The 16,155-nt window shown below is 43.7% G+C and overlaps 1 protein-coding gene across 5 annotated transcripts in view; it reads left to right on the top strand.

The window, feature by feature from the left end:
- The first annotated feature begins 11,134 nt into the window (after positions 1 to 11,134).
- KLHL1 (kelch like family member 1) overlaps positions 11,135 to 16,155 on the top strand; it is a 130,126-nt gene continuing 125,105 nt past the window's right edge. For 2 of the 5 annotated variants that reach the window (XM_081003045.1, XM_081003047.1), the window contains exon 1: positions 11,148 to 12,882. In XM_081003045.1, the coding sequence (XP_080859171.1) occupies positions 12,386 to 12,882 (497 nt within the window). In that variant the 5' untranslated portion in view covers positions 11,148 to 12,385. Of the gene's footprint in view, positions 12,883 to 16,155 lie in introns of all 5 variants that reach the window. The other 3 variants (XM_081003048.1, XM_081003046.1, XM_081003044.1) reach the window with 3 other exon arrangements.

A 16,155-nucleotide genomic window follows, 5' to 3' on the forward strand; every position in this document is an offset into this window, starting at 1 on the left:
CCACTTATTATTGTAAAAATGGGGTCCACACTGGGCAACTTTGCTAGGACCAATGGCCATGATGATTATTTTTCAAGAGTCAGCATTTCGCTTTCTGCTTCTTCTGTGTGATCCAATAATTTCTCGCTCTGGATTTCTTAATACCTTATTATCCTGCTTAACAACTAATTTCATGGAAGGGCCATTTTGAGGGCATTTGGAAGGTGCCCACCAACTCCACATGCACCCATACACCATTGTGTCCATACCCTTCTCTTAATTTTGCATTAGTAAATTGGAGAAAGGCAGTTCCTACTCCTGGGAGGGACAGATTGTCTCTGGAGTCTGGACAGTTCCCGACTGATAAATTCCTATGGCCTAAGACAGCTTTCCATTACTGCTTGCACAAGCAAATGTGACATATTAATAGTTCAAGCATTATTGTTATTATTTAAAATATTTATAAGCTGTCAGTGTTGAAATAATTGGAAGGACTCATTATCACATTGGGGCATGCCTACGTATGTTCATGTGTAGGTTCTGCTCAGTATATATATATGTGTGTGTCTGTGTGTTTGTGTATGAATGAATAGATATATGATCTCACTCCTGTTCCCCAGGAGCTGGTCTGTATGAACTGAGCCAGTATATATGAACTAGCCACATCACTCAACGTATCTTTGTCTATTGTTAAGTTGCATTAAATATTATAGCTTCGTGGGCTTTTTTATTCATAGTTATGTGTGCTAACTTTTCTATATCGAACCCCTAGGGTGCATGTGACATTTCTCTGGTTCCTTTTGTTTAATCAGTTGTAACAGGTTTATGATTTATTTCTGTTCTGAATTTTCTAACTTTAGGTTACTAGATAACGAAGTGCATTATAAGTTTGGCTGCTTAAAAAGATTTACAGCCTCAGCTCATAACTTCGTGAAATTTAAACACCCGGACTTACTCAGGCTCATGGAAGACATTACACATTTTCAGATGTGGCGTTAATAAATTCAGAGTAAGAATATGTCTGTGTAGCATGCAACATGGTATTATGTAGAGAAAATGTGGTTTGTTTTTAACTTGAATATATACGTTGGGTCAGTATGGATCTCCCATTCAATCAGCCAAGCTAGAAAATTCAAGTACACTTTCTGGAATCACTTGTGAAATTCCTGAATGAAGATAAATTGGTTAACTTAACTGGATTGTAGATAAGGCTGTCAAAAGACAAGCACTCCTTTCTTTGAGAAAACTCAGTGAAGGAACATGTTGAATGACTCTGAAAATAAAGAATGGGCTCACTATGAACAGTAGAATATTGATACAAATACTGTCACTTCTTTGCAATTCATTTGTGGCCATAGGATGTTTTATCTCTGCTCTAAGAAAATACAGGCAGCTCCCCCTTTATGCAAGGGTTACGTTCTGAGGCACCACGTGTTTAAGTGAAATCGTGTATTTGGGGAACGCCATTGAAAAAGCCTGCAAACACCCTCTAAACCTCTGGAAACCCTTGAAAAACCCTTTAAAAAACCAAAACACCACAATCGCTCCCTCCAAGTCTTCCTGCTCAAACTCCAGCTCTCCACAGAACTCAAAGGTCAGTGTACTGTAAAGGCTCCTGAGATTGGACTTGCAAAGACTCGTGGGACTGCCAGACACTGTTTTTGTACAATTTTGCCGGTTTTGGGGCCCTTTTAGGACTGTTTTTGCCCCTTTTAGGACTGTTTTTGCCCCTTTTCATGCCACTTCCAGGTTCCCAATGATGCATACATTCGTGGTCATGTGTGCCTTGACCTTGTGTAAGTGAGGAGCTGCCTGTACTCTTTGTTTACACAGGGAAAATCTGCTATGTAAAGTCTACCCAGGGGTGGGTGTTTTGTTTTTGTTTGTACACTTACAATACTGAAATGCTTGCATTTTAATATTAATTTTAATATTAATACACAATTAATGAGTTAGTTCTTAGAACCTGAGAAGTTTATGGATTTTGTTCCAACCCATGGCATATCAATTGAACACATTCTTCTTCTTCTTTGGCGATCCCTCGTAGCCGAGTAAGATTGTCTTCCATAAACATGGTTTTAACACTGAGTCCATAAGTGACTGTGGAGGTCAATTCTGGAATCACACGTCCTTCCACAGTGGGGTCATTGGTTTCCAGGTGCATGTGGATTTGCCAAGCATGCCTTCCTCTTAGCACATTTCTCCCTTGCGCCCTGAGTTCGAGTGTCTTCAAAGTCCATGACGCCTTTGGTAAAGGCTGTTCTCCAACTGGAGCGCACGCAGGCCAGTGTTTCCGAGTTGTCAGTATTTATACTACATTTTTTTAAATTTGCCTTAGACAGTCTTTAAACCTCTTTTGTTGACCACAAGCATTACGCTTTCCATTTTTAAGTTCAGAATAGAGTAGTTGCTTTGGAAGACGATAATCAGGCATCTGAACAACATGACCAGTCCAACAAAGTTGATGTTGAGGAATCATTGCTTCAACATTGAACACATATATGTGGTAAAAGGTAAAGGGACCCCTGACTGTTAGGTCCAGTCGTGGACAACTCTGGGTTGCGGTGTTCATCTCGCTTTATTGGCCAAGGGAGCCGGCGTACAGCTTCTGGGTCATTTGGCCAGCATGACTAAGCTGCTTCTGGCGAACCAGAGCAGCGTACAGAAACGCCGTTTACCTTCCCACCAGAGCGGTACCTATTTATCTACTTGCAGTTTGACATGCTTTCAAACTGCTAGGTTGGCAGGAGCAGGGACTGAGCAACATAAGTTCACCCCGTCGAGAGGATTCAAGCTGCCGACCTTCTGATTGGCAAGTCCTAGGCTCTGTGGTTTAGACCACAGCACCACCCACGTCCCTATATATGTGGTCTATATGGGCAAAATTAATACACTGATATTCTGTTGTTGATTTGCAACATTTATTAGTCACCTTATAACTAAAAGTGACCAGAGTGGCTTAATGGGCAATAATGGCTTAAGATACAATAATAAAAATAATAAGAAGAAGAATAAAACTAAGATATGATGTGTACAAATTCAGTGGAACACTATAGCAAAAGAAAAACAAAAGAGTTCTCTCTTGATCTCCATTTTTAAACCTTTAGGAAAATGCAGACATTTATGCACCTGTGTTTCTGCAAATTTAGCAAGCTGTGACATTCAGAATATCACTTATCAAAATAATTTGCTAACCAAATGGCTGTGACTATGAAGTTTAAGAGAAGAGGTACAATACGTTCAGCTTGAGGCAATTGCTAAAAGTGACAATCTATACTGAATTGTCCTCTGCTTTTAATGTATCATTTCCTGCCCTTGTCAGGGATGTGGATTGGGGCTAGAGAGATGCATGTAACAACATTATGACTTATAGTGTGGTGGTTGGTGGTGTTAGAGGTCTTAGCACAGAACTCCAGTGACTGCCACGTGCCCAATGCAGTATCTGTTTCTGCCTTAATAGTTGTACTTAATTACAGCCCAGTTTTCAGAATTTTTGCGTTGGGTCTATGCTACGAGATTGATTTCCAAATGCTCTGCAAAACTTATTTTAAAAGCATGAACTACAATAGTACGGTTGACAATTTCTGCTTAAGAATTATTACCGTTGCCAAGTTACTGTGCTACTTACTTGGAGAAAAGAATGATGGAACTACATGGGCCTCGAAATCTGAGCAAACTGTTGAAAATTACCTACTCTTGTCTGGTTTTGATGTATTTTTAAAAATATCCAAATCTTTAGTTCCATTTAGAGCTCTTCTGCTGGTGTTTTCCGTTTTACTGTTTATACTGCTGTCACATGAAAAGTGCTACTTTCCTTCTCTAATTGCAGGAGTTTTCATAATAGGAAACAATGTATAAGAAAGGAGGCTTACTTGATGGGCTAAAAATTACTTCGCACTGTAACCATTTCCCCCCCAACTCCCCACTTATTTCTGAATGCTGTTTTTTGATCAATTTAACCTGCAATCCTAAACTTATTTTGTACAGAGTAACACATACTTCGGAGTAATCATCCCATGAACTTCAGATTAAATTGTGCTGAAATCTGTCCTAAGCTCCCATTGTTGAACATACTTATTCTTCAACAAATCCCACTGATTTCAATGGGACTTAGTCTACGAATGCTAGACTACTCCTGGGTCAGGTTCAAGGTTGTTGTGTTCATTTACAAAGCCCTGAACAACTTAGGTCTACGATACTTCAGCAACCACCTGAACCCTTATGTCCCAGTTCCGTCACTGAGAACATATGCAGGCGCATTGCTGGTCATTCCGAAAGCTGATGGCGCTCATTTCATAACAACAAGAAATAGAACGTTTCGTGTTATTCCAGTATTGTGGAGTACTCTGGTAATAGAGATTTAGTTGCTGTTGTTGCTGTTTAGTCGTTTAGTCGTGTCCGACTTTTCGTGACCCCATGGACCAGAGCACGCCAGGCACTCCTGTCTTCCACTGCCTCCCGCAATTTGGTCAAACTCATGCTGGTAGCTTCAAGAACACTGTCCAACCATCTCATCCTCTGTCATCCCCTTCTCCTTGTGCCCTTATTCAAGCCCCTTCGCCGCAGCAAGGCAGTGATCCATGAAGGGGAGAGATTTAGTAGGCACTTTCTATTTCAACCTTTAAATGCTTTCTGAAAACCTTTTTATTCTGCCAGACCAGTGCAGACAATTAAGAATGCACATTTCCACAATAGTTAATTGATGTATGCTTTAAGTAATTTTTATATGGTTTTTACTGTATGGTTTTATGTTCTTTTGCTGTAAACTACTTTGCTATTTTTTAATGAAATAGTGGTATATAAATAAATAAAATAAGCTAAGTGGATGTGAGGGTCATCACCAGCACTCTTCTGAACTTTTGCTGTTATGAATGAACACAGAATTGGCTGAGCACTCCTCACCTGGAAAACAACTTTTTTCCTGGTGCTATAACTGTTTCCAGTCCTGGGTAGTTCAAGCAGAGTGACTGGCCCTCATGTTCCAAGTGCTGTTAGAGGGGCAGGGAGCAATGGGGAGTGAAAGGCAAAAAAAGAAACAGAGAAAATGAGTAGCACCTCTGAGAAAGGAATCTGAATGTTAGAGGTTACAGCTGCCAGTGAAAAGGGAATGCAGAGTTTCTATGGAATGTCACATAGAGTTGGTTTTCATTTTAAACTGGAGTTCCCAAAGTTCAGGGCAGTGTTTCAGAACAGTCGGCAGGCTCATTTGATTCTACAATTTCCCAATAAAATAGACTGGCTTCCACTTAACTGCAAGGCTCTGGCATACCAGCACATAGTATTAAAGCTTGAATTTTTGTCTCCATCAGTGTGTGATTCCTGAAAATTGGATGTCTGGAATTCTTCATACTGGTGTGGTCTGCCTTTTTGCAATACACTATCTAGATAGAATCTAGCAACATGGGGCTTGTGGGATGCTGTGAGTGAACCCTACTTTGCAGCAGCAGGCATGAATCACTCCCATGGCACCCCATGCCCTGCGCCTGGGTGTGTCCTGTGGGCACCTTGGCGAGTGCCCACCCTGGGCAGAGACAGAGAACGCTCTGCTGCTGGCACCATGTGTTCTAATGGAGACCAATAGGAGCTCTGTGTCTCTAGTTATTACTTTCTACAATACGGTTAACATTTTTAAGTTCTATATTTACACCTGATCTCTTCAGAAACGTACTGTATTTGCAAGGAGAGCTAGGTTTGACCTCTTTCTAAGTTTCTTTTTGCCTCAGTATTATATAAACAGCATCTGATTTGCATGGTTTGCTCAGCAATGTTCCTGCCAACAAAATCCTGCTTCATATCTTTTGCAACTTTACAGCTCTATAAAGTCAATTCTCCATGACTGTGGACACTTTTAAGTGTGCAAGTTTTACTATGTTTTTTAAGAGAGAGGAAGACATATAGATTATACACACAAAGCACCCATCTTTAGCTAATCAGTTCAATCCTACTTGCTGTCAGTGAGGAGGACAGAGGTATACCTAAATATTAGCATGATATAATGGTTTTCAGTTTGCACCTAGGCAAGAGACTGAAACAGTGAAACTGTTTTTACTGACCTGTTTTGGGTGGCCTAACTTTTGCCCTCAGCTAATTTCAGTAACAGAATGCCCAGCTTGAATGAACCTAAAATTCTGTATACTTGAAGCGCAATTGTGATTTAGTGACTAATTAACTTCATTCCAAATTTAATGGAGCCAATGTTTTCAATTGCCCATGAACCAAATTCTTTCTAACACAGTGCCGAATTCAGATAGGACGCTACCTGAAAGTGATTTGTGCTTTTGAACTACTACATTCTGGAAGACTCTGGAAGTAGCAGCTGGTGCAGAGGATAGTATTAATTCGAGGCCATGGAGAGACAATGGGATGCTCCCTCACAATCACCACCATAGCTATCACCATCGCTCAGGACAATTGTCGGCTCATCCTCCCCAAGCTCAGCAGCTGCCCTGGTGGGGGAAATAGGGACATTCTGGGATGGCTTTCCTAGTTCTGGGACTGTCCCTGGAAAACTGGGACACTTGGAGGGTATGTAATCTATCAGAGGGCAGAACCTGGCTGGATACACATTAAATGTTTATAGCACATTTGAAGTACATTATTTCTTCCAAAGAATTTTGAGCACTGTAGTTTGTTACATGTTGCTGGGAACTGTAACTTTGTGAATGGTAAACCACAATGCCCAGAATTCTTTGAGGGAAAGGATGTGCTTCAAATGTGCTTTAAGTTTATAATGTGTATACAGCCTAAAAGGAAAAAAAAGTGAGTGTGACCACTCCTTTTCTCCAGTGGAGGCTGATCTATAATGGGGTGCAGCCCCACCAACCTCAGTCAGCCCTCACTCATCCCCTACCTTCTTGCCTTCTTGGTTTAACCAGCCCAGAGGACGGACCTTGCTGTCAGCTTTCTTCTTGTGTCAATGTTTCCCTTGTAGAACTTAGCAGGAAGGTGGATGAGGCTAAAACTAGAATCAGTTGGTTCATCCTGTCTTGGCTCTGGCTCCATCTACTGTTGGGTTCCCTGCTTTCTGTCCTAATTGTCCCAAGGGGCACCAGACACCACCCTTTCCTTCTGTCTAACCACCCATTTCCTGCCTTTCTCTTTCTGACATCCTCTTTTCCCTTTCTCACTTCCCCTACCTCTCTGCCCAGTGACTTGCTGGAAGAGGGATAAATTGCTCTTGCTAGAAATCACAGCTGATTGCTTGCAGAGAGCTTTTGAAATAAGGCTGAGAGCCACATAAAATTAGGGTACCAGCCAGAGGTTGACTGCAGGTTGCCCACCCTTGGTGTGAAGATGCAACTGCAGTCATCTTTAGAAGCTATTGGTAGTCCTCTAGTGAGTTGCAAATGCATTTGATCGAATCCAGTTGAAGGGGTTGCATCCTTCCTTGCTTTTGGAATTTCTTGCTGAATACCCACATCATTTTGCTATGCTTGCTTTTGTTCAGTGTTTAACTTAAGTCATCATATTTGTAGTTTTAAAGCTATGAATTATTGTGTGTTCATCTTTTCCATGCATAGATACTTTCCCCAATTTTACACAGCATCTTGGCTATATTGTTAAAGATAAGTAAATGCAGATTCTTGTAAACATGTATTTTCCTGTTCTTTACTGGAATAGGCTGATAAGAATTGATTTTACATTTGATATTACAGTTCTGTGCTGTGCCTTATCTCCTCTCCCACAACCACTGTGTACCATCATCATGACACTTCTGAACACTCAGTAGATCCTATATGATATCTCCCAGGATGCAATGCATGAAAAGCAGGAGCATCAGAGTTACAGTTTGTAGCAAATATGCAATGTTTTCAATGAAAGTGCCATGATGCTGTAAACAGGATTGTGAGTACTCTCCATTTTCCAATGTTTCTTGGTCTGCAGCCAACAAATGTGTCCTGATTTCAAATGGATTCATGCTAAAGCTACCATGCTTTCAGCCCTCTAAGCAAAATAATGGTGAATGGAGCATGTAATTAGATATGAAAAAAATAATTCCGAGAACTTCATATTTCACTGAGCTCAAACTCAAGTGCAACACAGGCTGAGTTTTTTTTAAACACATATTCATTCTTTCATTTTTTAAAAAATCCAAAAGCTCAATTATAAAAATCAAAAATCAAACTCATCTTCATATTAAGATTACTTTTTAAAACTTTATAGAAATTTGTCAAAACAGACTGTTAGGACTATAGTTAGTATTTTACCTCCACATTTCTTTCCCTTATCACCATGAGCTTGAGCTCAACCATTTTGTACCACGGCAGTAAAATGATTTCAGTTGCTCACCTGGTGCTGCTCACATGTGCATTTTGATTCTTGCAGAGGTCTGTCATAAGTGCCACAGGTGTCACAGGCTGAACAAGTCTGTGAAAAGAGAGAGAGAAAAGGCAGGGAAAGGAGTGTTGAAACATCCCTTCACAAAAGTGTGTATGAACTTGCCAGTGGGGTGAGGTCTAAGGAGGTGAGAGCAATGTGGATTTGTAACTGAGTGACTGCCTGAACCCAAAGGTTTCCCAGGTTTTTATTGTCACTTTTAGTGAATTCTCTAAAATGGTTGCTTCTGCCCATTAGGGTGGGCAATGGTTGTGGACCATCAGGGCTTCATGGGGCGTAGCGGGGAGAGGGTGACGCCTTCCCCCTTGTGGCTGTTGGCTTCAGCCTTGGCCAGCTGCAGAGTTAACAAAGTGTCTAAAATTATGTTATTATTTTGTTTTATTTTTATCATGTATACGAGAAAGGGCATTTCCCCCTTCATAAATAACACCTGACTTAAAAACTCAGTATTTTGTCTGCAGAGCTGTAGCCTTTACGGCAAAGTTTTATCACTGCTGCCCCAGATGCCTGTATTGGCATCACCTCTGCTCTCAACTGACCACCTTGGGCACAAGCCACTGTTAAGGTCTCCTTTCAAGTACCACTAAAATGAACAGGAGTGTAGTCACCCTCATGTTGCTCCCAATCATTTGAATAGGACCTTAGGCAGGTACCTTTAACGGTTCATTGCGGTCTTTGATAAAAACTACCTTTCTTTGCTATTTGTTTTATAACAGATTTTTGTCTTGTTTTATCACTGAATGGTGAGAACAAAATCACAGTATGGGGTGTTTTGTGGTCTAGTTCTTGTGCAATAAATCAATATTTAAAATGTGCAGTGGTTCCTTCCCTCCCACTTCTCCTCAAAATGGGGTCTGGAGACCTGGATTCTTGTTTAGTTGAAATATGTGACTTTGTCTAGAGACAGATGCAACCCTTAACAGAGGGTTGTAACTGGGTTTACTAGCTTGGTGATAAGTCAAAAAGAATTGGAACTATTATCCCAGGTGCCAAGCATCTGTGCTTTGCAAATGGGTTTTCAAAGCTGCAGCTTTTTCATGAACAAGGAGCAAAAAAAATATTCCTAGTTGAGTTAGGAAAACCATTCCTCATCTTCTGCCAATTGCATTCACCATGAACTTCATATGGCACTCTTTTGATTGTACTTTGGAGAAAGAATAAAACTTCTTTAAACTGAAGAAATACATGTACAGCATGTGGGGGTTTTTGTACATATTTTTTCCTTAAAAGGGAGACCTGTTCCCCTCCTCCAAATACCCAATTTCAGTAAGGAAAGTGGTTTGCAGCCACTGTGTGTATCATTTTATTGCCTACAGTCTTTCATACATTTTATATGATGATTTATGAGCTAGAAGGCAATGCCATGCAATGCAGTTTTGCCGCTGCTCTGCTGGTTTCTAACCATGAAGTTATTCCTTCAGTAATTATGTCCCAGCTGCATAGTGCAACCTTTGCAACCTCCTCCCCCAGGTGAGCAAATGTCCCTAGGCAAACCTCTCTGAACCTCCCTAGTGTTCACCGTTGTCTGCCTATATTAACGTGACAGCCCAAAGCTAGGCTCTGCATTTTGTATCTGATGTGCACAATGCCTCCCTTTCTTTCCTGTATATCTGCTCACTAGAAAGCAAAGCCATGAGACCAATGAATGCAAGTTCTTAAATATTGCCACTGAAAAACAATAGGACTCAAGGGAGCTTTTCTTCAGAGTATCCTGCTTCTGACAGAGTACCCTGTCACTTCACACATAATTGCAGGTGGATCCTCATGTTTTCATTGTGGATAAACCACAATTTCCCCTGAAAACTTTTATGGGGCTATCATACATGTGGGAGAGAACAAATGAATGAAGTAAACATATACTCATTGTGTATACAGAGACCTTCTTCAAATGCTACAGAACCTCAAATGTATTTCCTCCAGCATGTGAGGTGACCTTTCATTTGGGGGAATTATTCACTCAACAATGCATTCAATGGGTTGTAGCCAATGCTGCTCCTTCTCATAGTTGATCCATTGAAATGAGTGAACCAAAGTTAGCCATAACCAGTAAGTTCAATGGGCCGACTGTGTAGTATTAGCACTGACTACAGCCCATGGCTATTATTACAATTATTTATTTTATTTGTGAATTGCTTCCTATGAGGCATCTCAAAAATTTTTTACAGCAACCCCTCATCTGTTACAGGGTTCCAAAGATTTGCATATAAGGCAGCTAGTGGTTGAGGGGGTTAGAAAGAGAGCAAGCAAGGCCTGTAATGTGTGCCTGCTCTGGAAGGCTAGGAATGCTCAAGCCAGGCTTCCTCAACCTCGGCCCCCCAGATGTTTTTTGGCCTACAACTCCCATGATCCCTAGCTAGCAGGGATGGTCAGGGATGATGGGAATTGTAGTCTCAAAACATCTGGAGGGCCGAGGTTGAGGAAGCCTGGCTCAAGCCATATCTCACAGGAAGTCAGATTACCAGAACAGGAAATCCACACCTTTCCAGGAACAACTAACAGCATTTTAGAAACCTGCTGGATTGCGCTCACATAGTTGAGCTGTAACATCTGTATGGATTTTAAATTATAATACAGTTTTCCCCCTTCACCCCCTAGGACAGGAACAACCAGTTGGTATCCCACAGTCAGTTTGCAGCAGAAAGGATTGGGCCACTATTGCTGTGAAAATGTGTGTGTGTGTGTGTGTGTGTGCACATTTCTAAATCACATCAAATCAACACTGGGAGTAAAAACTTCCAGGAAAAACATGGGAATTCAACAGCTTGGGATGAGATCTGTTTGAACTCTTGGGAGCAAATGAGTGCAAAATGTCAGCACGAGAGTGGGGAAAAGGCCAGTGGGGAAACTTCATTCATTATCGACTGAATTTAGTGCCATCTGGAAATACACAGCTGGTTTGAGGAGGAGATCGCTGCCCCTGCTCCCTCCAGAACACAGCTCGTGGCAATCTTGGAACATCCTTGCAACATCCTGAAGAGGAAGACACTATGTGGGGACTGCACTCGACTTTCTCGAGAAGAGCTCAGGAGAAGATGAAACTCGCCCGCGTCTCTACTTGTTCGCGCAAACTTCACGCGAGTCCCCCCGCCTGCTGCTGCAGAGATGGCGAGTACCTTTTGGGGACAAGCGGGGCTCTAAAACCTGGAAGATCCCATCGATTCTAAGGGGCCGTAAGATCCTGCCATAAAAGCCGCCGCCGCCGCCTCGTTTTCACGGAAAGCGTGACCGTTAAAATTAGGGTCATCTGGCATCTCCCGCCGCCCAAGGCTTCTCTGAACATCTGCATCCTTTATTGACCGCGCCGGAGAGGGAGGCGCTGGAGAGGCGGCAGTAGCAGGCGGAGAGAAAATGGTTCAGCGAGGACCTTGACAGCTGCGTGCGCCTGAGAGAGAGAGAGAGAGAGAGCGGGCTAATATGCCCTGCCGAGAGGAGCCGCGCCGCCTCCCCGCCGACTAAGTAGCCCTTAAAGGCTACGCAACTTTCGACGCCGCTTCCCCCCAGCCCTTCAGAGAAGGCTTCCTGAGGGGAGCGAAGAACTCCAGGCTCTTTCCCCACACTTCCGCGCCAGGGAAAGGAGGAGGCGGCGGCTGCTGCTGCTGAGGAGGAGGAAGAAGAAGCCACCTGCTTTCCTACTGGAGCTGCCTGGAAAAGGGCTGGGGGGGGCACAGCGGAGGACTCCCCCCGCCGCCTCGTCCACGAGAGCAGCGCGCGCTTTCCCCCCCCGCCAGTCCCTCGGTGCGCTCTGTGGCGGGAGCCCCGCTCGCTCCTTCGCTTCGCCCTCCGCGCAGTTTGGAGGCGCCCTCCGTCAGCTCTCTCCTCGTTCCGTCTTCGCTGAGGGCGCCGCCGCCGCCTTTCCCCGGTCTACCTCCGGACCTGCCTTGCGTCTGCGTTTATTTCTGCCGTTCTTCTTTTAAAGCCCCTTCCTTCGCCGCTTCCCCTCGGAGATTCCCTCCTCCGTGAGGCGAGCGGAGCGGGGAAAGAGGCGCCTGGCTCCAGCCCCGCCGCCGCGCGCCCCTCGCCCCTCTTCGTCTCCCTCCGCGGCGGCGGCGGCGGCCTCGGCGGCAGCAGCATGTCGAACTCGGGTCGGAAGGACTTTGACGTGAAGCACATTTTGCGCCTCCGCTGGAAACTGTTCAGCCACCCGGCGGCCCCGGCCGGCGGCTGCTTGCAGCAGGACAGCAGCTTCGAGCACTGGGGGCCGAGCCAGAGCCGCCTGCTGAAGAGCCAGGAGAGGAGCAGCGGCGCCTTCTGGAAGAAAGCTGCCTCTCCGTCGCCCTCGTCCTCCTCGCCGCCGCCGCCGCCGCCTTGCGCTGCCTCCCCGCCGCCCCTCAACGGGACTTTGCTGCCCGCCACGCGGCTCCATGGACTGGCCGAGCAGCAGCGGCGCCAGCCGGCCCCGCGCACCGCTTTCTACGTGGAGTCCCTGGAGGAGGGGCCCGGCCCAGGCGCGCCGGGGGAGTTTACGCGCGAGCGGGAGAAGACGCTGGTGCTGCGCGAGGTCAAGGAAGAGCCGGCGCCCTTCCTGGAGGGCGGAGGCCAGGCAACAGGTGAAGGGGCCGCGCACAGGTACAGTACCCGCTCAGGGGAGCAGCTGGCCAAGCGAGGCGAGGCTGCCTTTGGGGAGCGAGGGGTGTCCACACGCACAGAGGCGCCTTCCTTAGGAAGGTCAGCGTGCTCTTCCCCTGTAGGTTTTTGTTTTCTTTAATGCGCTGCACTTGGTCACCCTCGCGACGCCCCACTCCCCGGGAGAGTTCATCGCACGTGTTTGCCCCCTTGATCTTCTTTGCAATAGGATAACAGGAGGGAGACGCGAAATAAGGCACATTCCCAGCCCACCTCTGCCAGATGCATGCTTTCTCGGGAGTAAGCCCTGCTGAACCCTGGGAGACTTCTGAGCCTTTGAACCTACTCTCCACTCTGCCTGGCTGCGGTCTTGCTTGAAATGAACAGCTGAGCATGTTCGCTTGGAAGCGGAACTCAGTGGGGCTCACTCCCGAGATTGCTTCCTTGACAGTTTACTGTGTCCGCGATGCTTACTCTCAGTGCCTGCATCAGATCCCAGCCCTCAGGACTTGGAAACTGGTAGAACTTGAGTAAAGATGGGTAGGAAAGGGCTGCATATCCCTCTGAGTTCAAAGGGAGGGATTTAAGTGCACATTTAACCCTCCCTTTAACACCAGTGGCTCTTAAAATTACTCATCTTTGATGGATCATGCACTTAGCCTTCATGATGCCACAAGACTCTGGGGCTTTCCTCCATGGCAAAGAGTAATTGCACTTACGCTTCTCCACCCCTCTGCAAATGCTGTTTCAAATCTGCCAGTGTAACAGCCCAAACGATACAGAGTCAGTGAGGAAGAGTAATTTTCTAAAGTTGTAGGAGTGGACATGGAGCTCAAGTTAAACAGTTTCCAGATGAATAACCGGAAGAACTTTCCATGTTGCCCCATGTACTTTTACCACATGGTTTTAAATCCATTGCATGCACTTGGTGTTAACTGAACCCGACATTCCAAATTCATGTGCAGTTATTTCTGACTCTGCATGGACCCTGCGGTGGGATCAGCATATAGGCTACAGTTAAACAATCTAGCTGATCACATGCACTTTAACTGTCATTTTCAGTGAGAATTAATGACATGCTTAAATCATTCCTGTTTAAATCTAAAGTGTTTAACTTTGGATGGACTTTGACAATGCTGATTTGCTGAAGAGGGTATATAATTATCTTTTCTCTTCAGTGAGTTTTACAGCAAAGGTTTTTGTTAAAATTATGCTGCAGGAGGACCATCCAGGAGTTCTTCATTTGACAGGGATCACAGTAACAAAACTTGGTAATCTCAAATTGATTTGGTTGGTTTGATAGCAATCTCTCTTGCTCTTGCCTTTGTGCAATACCTTGTGCAATACCTTCAGACAATTTAATTTGAGCTAGACTCAAGCAGAGTCCTGCCCCATATCCCCCCCCCCCCCAGTGCTTGGACATAAGTCTGGAACACATGAACTAATAATGTAAGGATGAGTGTGTTTGAATATATGCAGAATGCCTTTCTGTCATACCAAATAGCCACAGTAAGTTTGGAGACAGGCTTTAAACTTGTAGGACAAAGGGTACCAACTTGAACTCTGATTCTCTCATTTTATACCTAGGTTATGAATTTTAATATCCAAGCTCATATTCTCGATACAGTTTTAAGATACATATTGTTGCTGAAGGCTTAAAGATTGGACTGATTAGTATATGAATTCTAAACTTGTTCTACTAGGTTATTTGCTTCTGCTAGAAGTCCCAAAGGTTACTAAAGTCTTGCTTCCCAAGCATTTTAGTATGGGGCTCATATTAAAAATCCACTATTCAGTTAAAGCTCCATGCACAGATAGAAAAGTCCTGTAGCCAGTGTTTGCTGCGTTGCCTTGTGGTACCCTCAAAGTTTCCATAAACATTTGGAGTCCATGTCAGTCAATCAGTCCCAAAAAGATGGAGCTAGGTTGCAGTACGTCAGTCAAGTGTCATTGACATTAATGGAACTTCTGAGTAAATATGTTTGGGGTTGAGCTTCACAAGTATTTACACTAATATCCATGCACTATTTCCGTTTTGTCAGATGAAGTATTCTGTTTGCATTTCCTTTTGATTAATTCAATAAGAGAACATGCCTTCCTTTCTCTCAGTATGTAAGGCTTTCAGAGCAGAAACTTTTATTTCATCTCTACTTACTTTAAATGTGCCCCAGTTTTTTCTCTTTCTGGGGTGCCTGAATGTTAAATCAGGACTGTTAAGAACATGTCTAATTGTCAACAGGCATGATCAAATCAAAGTTAAGCCATTTTAAGTCTGTCATTCGAATGACGAGTACATGCTTAGATGTGCTTCTGTTAAAACCACAACTTAAGTGTTTCATTTTGGCTGGGTTACATCTAATCAAATGTGGAGGTACCAAACTTGCACAGAAATGAAAGGGGTTTTTTTAAAAACTTTCTGGATGCCACTCAGATTTATAGGAAGGCACCAGGCAGGGGTCTGAATTTTCAGCTTTGCAGTTAACCAAGATGGAACTGAATTGTCAGCTCCCATCTTAAAGAGCTCAGACACTTAAAGAATTGTTGTCTGCTTGTATCAAGAGATCATTGTGTTTTGCTGGATATGACGCTTGTTAAATTTGCTTCACTGCTAAGTCTGGAGTTCAGAGAGGTGTGATGACATTTAGTAGGTTTATGCCTTTCTTAAATACTGCATGTAAAATCCTAGCTTTGGGGAAATTGTTGCATGCTCCCCAAATTCTCCAGTGGTAATCTTAACTGTGAAACTATCAATGTACAGTATTTGCCACAAAACTATCAACAGATTGTTGCATCTGCACTTAGCTGCTATCCTTCCATGATTCTAGATAAACAACTGAAGTTTCCCAAATGACCAAGGACATAGACAGGAAAATTCTGAACTTCCTGAAGTTAAAAACTGTTGATTCAGTACTACTTGTTTTAGCAAAACTGGACCACTTTTGTATGTCTAGTCATTTTTCTGTGTTATTCAATTATCTTTGCTCTGAATACTGAAGGGGAACCATCTGTATTACCTTATTTTACCTTCATATTCTGGGTGTTAGGAAGAGAAATCGCTTACTGTGGTATATTGCATAAAAATATAGGTAATGTTTAGATCAGGCAGGAAGAAACTTCCTGTATATTTTTATATGGCAAAAACCTCCCAAATAAAAACCAGTGAGAAACCAAAAATTGGTGTAATGTAATTACGGTGCAAACTTCTGGGAGCGTTTTGGAGCAACTGCAGGTTAGAACAGTGTTATTTGTAGGAGGAGGAGTCCCAGCCATCCTCAT

This window comes from Podarcis pityusensis, assembly GCF_964106645.2.
Source record: "Podarcis pityusensis genome assembly, chromosome: 4".
Taxonomy (NCBI): Eukaryota; Metazoa; Chordata; class Lepidosauria; order Squamata; family Lacertidae; genus Podarcis; species Podarcis pityusensis.